The 6,385-nt window shown below is 47.0% G+C and overlaps 1 protein-coding gene across 1 annotated transcript in view; it reads right to left on the reverse strand.

Annotated features, from left to right (window-relative positions):
- nrp2b (neuropilin 2b) overlaps nucleotides 1-6,185 on the reverse strand; it is an 87,393-nt gene extending 81,208 nt beyond the window's left edge. The window contains 1 exon segment of the mRNA XM_084442971.1: nucleotides 5,381-6,185. Within this exon segment, the coding sequence (XP_084299097.1) occupies nucleotides 5,381-5,453 (73 nt within the window). The 5' untranslated portion in view covers nucleotides 5,454-6,185.
- Nucleotides 6,186-6,385: the final 200 nt, after the last annotated feature.

Below are 6,385 nucleotides of genomic sequence, written 5' to 3' on the forward strand. Positions count from 1 at the left end.
GGTGGGTTCTTGTGTGTCTAACTGGTGAGGTTATTGTGTGTCTAACTGGTGGGTTCTTGTGTCTAACTGGTGGGTTCTTGTGTGTCTGTCTGGTGGGTTCTTGTGTGTCTATCTGGTGGGTTCTGGTGTGTCTAACTGGTGGGTTCTTGTGTGTCTATCTGGTGGGTTCTTGTGTGTCTAACTGGTGGGTTCTTGTGTGTCTAACTGGTGAGGTTCTTGTGTGTCTAACTGGTGGGTTCTGGTGTGTCTATCTGGTGGGTTCTTGTGTTCCCTAACTGGTGGGTTCTTGTGTGACTATCTGGTGGGTTCTGGTGTGTCTAACTGGTGGGTTCTTGTGTGTCTAACTGGTGGGTTCTTGTGTGTCTAACTGGTGGGGTCTTGTGTGTCTAACTGGTGGGTTCTTGTGTGTCTATCTGGTGGGTTCTTGTGTGTCTAACTGGTGGGTTCTGGTGTATCTAACTGGTGAGGTTCTTGTATGTCTAACTGGTGGGTTCTTGTGTGTCTAACTGGTGGGTTCTGGTGTGTCTAACTGGTGGGTTCTTGTGTGTCTAACTGGTGGGTTCTGGTGTGTCTAACCGGTGGGTTCTTGTGTGTCTAACTGGTGGGTTCTGGTGTGTCTAACTGGTGGGTTCTAGTGTGTCTAACCGGTGGGTTATTGTGTGTCTAACTGGTGGGTTCTGGTGTGTCTAACTGGTGGGTTCTAGTGTGTCTAACCGGTGGGTTCTTGTGTGTCTAACTGGTGGGTTCTTGTGTGTCTAACTGGTATCTAAAGCTACAGTAACAAAGTAGTAGACAGAGAAAGAGAGATAGATGTTATTCTCTCTCTCTCTCTCTCTCTCTCTCTCTCTATATATATATATCTATATATATATATATATATATATATATATATATATCTCCTATACCTAGATCTGTATCTCTGCTCCTCCTATACTGTTAATTGCTGTAATCTATTGTATATGTTTGCTTTTGGCAATACTTGCATTGAACATGGAAATTTGAATAGAACTGAGAGGAAGAGAAAGAGAGTGAGAGAGAGAAAGATAGAGAGAAAGAGAGAGAGAATGAGAGAGAAAGAGAGAGAGAAAGAGAGAGAGAATGAGAGAGAAAGAGAGAGAGAATGAGAGAGAAAGAGAGAGAAAGAGAAATGCCAAACATTCACATCTGTCTCACATCAACTTAACTTTTCTGTCTATCTTTTTTCTCATTTATCTCTCTCTCTCTCTCTCTCACACACACACACACACACACACACACACACACACACACACACACACACACACACACACACACACACAGAAACACACACACTCAGGTGGGGCCGTGACCTCACATTAGAACACAGTGGAAAACTACAGGACCACAGACACAGAGGAGGAGAACCACAGACCCGCAGAGGAGTAGAACCACAGACAGAGGAGTAGAACCACAGACCCACAGAGGAGTAGAACTACAGACACACAGAGGAGAACCACAGACACACAGAGGAGTAGAACCACAGACCCACAGAGGAGTAGAACCACAGACACACAGAGGAGTAGAACCACAGACACACAGAGGAGGAGAATCACCGACACACAGAGGAGGAGAACCACAGACACACAGAGGAGGAGAATGACAGAGGAGGAGAACCACAGACAAACAGAGGAGGAGAACCACAGACACACACACAGAGGAGGGTGGAATAGAGAGATAACCCCCCAAGATGCTCTGATGGAAAATAAGAGATTCCCCTGTAACCAGTTATACCAGACCAGACCAGACCAGACCAGACCAGACCAGAACAGAACAGGACCAGACCAGACCAGGACCAGACCAGGACCAGACCAGGACCAGTACATGGTGTATGATCTAGCCCAGACCAGCACCAGTGCATGATGATCTAGACCAAACCAGTACATAATGATCTAGACCAGACCAGACCAGTACATGACGATCTAGACCAGATCAGACCAGACCAGTAGAAGACGATCTAGACCAGACCAGTAGAAGATGATCTAGACCAGACCAGTACAAGATGATCTAGACCAGACCAGTACAGGATGATCTAGCCCAGACCAGTAGAAGATTATCTAGACCAGACCAGTACAAGATGATCTAGCCCAGACCAGTAGAAGATGATCTAGACCAGACCAGTAGAAGATGATCTAGACCCGACCAGACCAGACCAGTAGAAGACGATCTAGACCAGACCAGTACAGGATGATCTAGACCCGACCAGACCAGACCAGTACAAGATGATCTAGACCAGACCAGTAGAAGATGATCTAGACCAGACCAGTAGAAGATGATCTAGACCAGATCAGACCAGACCAGTAGAAGACGATCTAGACCAGACCAGTACAGGATGATCTAGACCAGACCAGTAGAAGACGATCTAGACCAGACCAGACCAGTACAGGATGATCTAGACCAGACCAGTAGAAGACGATCTAGACCAGACTAGTACAGGATGTATAACCTAGCCCAGACAAGGAGGATCCAGATCAGATGAAAGAGTAAACAGATTCCCCCGTATTGACCAAGCCACCAGGAAGAGAGAGGGAGCCATTATAATGCAAGCAATGGTTCTTATATCAAAAAACACCTCTAGCCAGAGCTGTGAAAACAAAACAGAATGGGGGGAAGCAGGGATAGATGACTCATCACATCAGCGATGAAAACAAAGCAAAGCTACTTCACACGCGCACAGTATTCTATGTGACGTCTCTTAAGTCTGTGCGTAGCAGGAACCACCGCTAAGATAATGCTTCACTCCCCAATAAGAGCCCGGCCTGGTTGGACAGACCAGGTCCCCTCTAACCCCTAACCCCGGCACTGGTTATAGTGCAGGACCCCAAAAACACATATGCCACTTGGTGCTTCTGTACATAGTCAGTCTGCTACAGTATCCAATTAAGTATAACATGGATGGGCTACAATTTGCATTGTGTGCCCAATAGTCAATAGTAATCTGAATGTAATGCGTATTATAGTTGGGCTATTTTGATGGTAAGCCATAGTAAAACGCAACGATATATAGGCCTAGTGATGAAAATGCTTTTTTATTGACGGGCAATTAGTAATCTATTGGTGTCTGAGGGTTACAGACAGGTAGGCTATTCAAGGCACGCTCTCTTACAATAACACCTATTTTTTAATTCTTTCCCAAGCCCGTTTAAAGCGCATGTCAGCGTTTTTACGCGTCTGAGAGATCGAAAATGAACAGAGATCTCATAGTCAAGCCTACCAGGCTGCAACCTACTGGGTTACATTCAGCTGACAGAGGTGCACGGTCCTAATTGTGTTCCTCCAGCCATCTTTCAGAAGAGAGACAGCCCTGTATGTGGACACAGCCCTGTATTTGGACACAGCCCTGTATGTGGACACAGCCCTGTATGTGGACACAGCCCTGTATGTGGACACAGCCCTGTATGTGGACACAGCCCTGTATGTGGACACAGCCCTGTATGTGGACACAGCCCTGTATGTGGACACAGCCCTGTATGTGGAGACAGCCCTGTATGTGGACACAGCCCTGTATGTGGACACAGCCCTGTATGTGGAGACAGCCCTGTATGTGGACACAGCCCTGTATGTGGACACAGCCCTGTATGTGGACACAGCCCTGTATGTGGACACAGCCCTGTATGTGGACGACACAGGCGACGCAGAGGCCAGCTTCAAACAGGTTCAGGTCATCAACTTTCAGACAACTTCTCACGAGCGCATCATTTCTCAAGGGGCCACTTTTTTTTTAATATTAACTGATATTCTATTAAAATTCCATACAGTGTGGCCTACAAATAGGCTACATACAAATACGGTGTAGGCTACAACAAAACGTTTGTCAGGGATCATATGACATAAAAGCCTACTCATCTGTCTATCTGGAGACTAGGACTGAGCGACCTCACCGAGAGAGAACAACCACACACAACCACAAAACATCGCGTGGCTCCAGCCGAGTGAATCCCAAAGATTGCAGAAGTGCAGAAGTATTAATGCTATTTTTCCGTAGGCTATTATTGTGAATGGCGGACCTATGTAGGCTGCCTTGGATGCACTCTAATGCGAGATCGAACTCATTTGAAAAATGGTTTCCATTTTTAGCCTACCATTCAATAGGCTACATGTTGAAATGGGTGGAGGGCAATTTACTGTAATCTGCATTCTTTCACTTGGAAAATAATTTGTAACACATAAACGACATGCTCCACGAGCCTGTCACAGTCATTATTAAAAGGAAAGTCTAAATGCAGTAATTGGATTTAGACAGGCCAATTAAATCCAAGCGTAATCCACTCATGAAATCGCAGGTTAATCTCTCTGGTGATTAAACAGATAATCAGTTTAATCACAGAATACTCACGTAGCTGGTACATTTCTTATGCTAGGCCTGGCGTTTATATATTATGTCAAATACAATCCTTTAAGTTATCAAAACATTGATTTGTAGGCTAAGCGTAGGCTACGGCTGATCCAATAAAAACGCCCTGTTGTGGGAGATGTTTTAAAATCACTTAATGCAATGGAGAGGAAAAAAAATACAATTTCAGTTGTCATACATGTTCAAATGTAGGATCGCCAGGTTATTCTAACATGTTGTTCAGATGTAGGCTAGTTGTGGGCAGATCACGCGGCCCCGGAGTAACGGGCTGGAGACGCCGCCGCGAGCCACGGCCCCGCTACCCACTGAGCAAAGACACGTCTAAAAGACGTCTTTTAGATGTCTTTTTTGTCTTTTTCGGACGTCCAAAGACATCCAATTAGGAGCCAGAATGAAAGTTTTTTTTAGACGTTCAGATATTGAACCCGTTCTGCACGTCCACAGACGTCTTAGAGGGGTCCAAGCCAGACGTGTGAATATTGAGGGGTCCAGCAGACGTACAAATGGGGTTCTGGACCGACGGACGTTATTAAGACGTGATCTGAACGTCTCCCTGACGTTGCGTGTTTGCAGGGTAGAGGAGCAGCAGCTCCCTGTCTCGAGCATCTCCAGCCCCGTCAGCGGTCTCACCGCATCACACACAGGACACATTATTCAACAATTGTCTGCAAAACCCACTAACCAAATAGCCTAATCTACTTGCCTGATGGCGAAAAACTAAATGTGATGACAGCAATTTAGATCTTTTTAATGTGTTTTTTATCGTAGCATATGTGAGCAACTTTCCTATCATGCTCCTTTCGAATTGTACGCAATAACCTAGAAATCACACCTGGTAGAAATTGGTCGATTGTTTAAAGGACAAAACCTGTCCACACTACCGAGACTAGGCTATCTTAAGTCCGAGTCTTTCCCTGAAGCAATCATGTCACTCTTAAGTCCAAATGGCACGTATGTGAGAACAGGCGCTCCCGGGCGGCAAAGGGTCGGCTACGAGTCCAGGAAACTTACCTTCTTCACCATGGACGACTGGCGTGAAACAAAACGCGAGTAAACATCCACACAGCCATATGAATACATCCATTTTTGCTGGGTGAAAATGTCACCGCTCGATTCCTCGGGAGAACTTGGCGGTCGGGGGTTCCAAAGGTTCCAAAGGTTCCAAAGTCCTCCTCGTGCTGAACCGAGAACTGTTCCCTCACTCGCGCGTAACACGCGTCTCCACCGCAGAGCAGTCCGTCTGTGGCCCCGGTTCACCGCGGTGATCACGGGCCCCCAGCTCCTCGCAGTAAAGCCTACTTTGATTGAGCCTCAATGGAAAAATGTAAACGACGCTGCGTAATTTCTATCAAACGGAATTTCAAAGCGGCATGCCCATTTGGGTCAACGCGGCTACTCAGGCACAACATGAGAGTCCAGGCAATGCCCGAAGCCCCACTGTCAGAAATGGACAAAATCAACACTCAAAACGCGTCAAAAACAAAATTAATCTGTCCAAATTCACGGGGTCCATACGGTAGTTTCTGTCCACCGGGTTGACGGGTTTCCGTGATCCCGTTATGAGGCGCGAGGCTTCCCAACCGTATAAAGCCCGGTGACAAGATATCCTCTCTGGCTGAGACTTCTCCCTGCGGCGCGGCTACTCACTCACAAATAACAACTGGAAGAAAGCTCCCCCCCTTCAACGCAACTATCCAGAAAAACATTCAGTGCGCAAAAGCCCCTTTCCTCTCTAGGATCACACAACAAAGCACTAGTGTGTTTGGGTTTGTAGAAATAAGGCGAACTGTACAGACTTGCTTGTAAAAACACTCGAACCCGAGACGCTGTTCCCTGCGCTCCGCTCGTCGCCGTCTCCCGTCTGAGTGAGGCGCTCCGTCCTCCGGCAGCGGGAGCAGCAGCAGCAGCAGTGTGTGTGTGTGTGTGTGTGTGTGCGTGTGTGTGTAACAGCATCAGAACGGAGCTGCTATCACATTTCAGCCCGCACCTCGGGCCCGCCTCCCCGCACCCGCTGAT

The sequence above is a fragment of the Borostomias antarcticus genome, assembly GCF_949987555.1.
Source record: "Borostomias antarcticus genome assembly, chromosome: 9".
In the NCBI taxonomy this organism is placed as follows: domain Eukaryota; kingdom Metazoa; phylum Chordata; class Actinopteri; order Stomiiformes; family Stomiidae; genus Borostomias; species Borostomias antarcticus.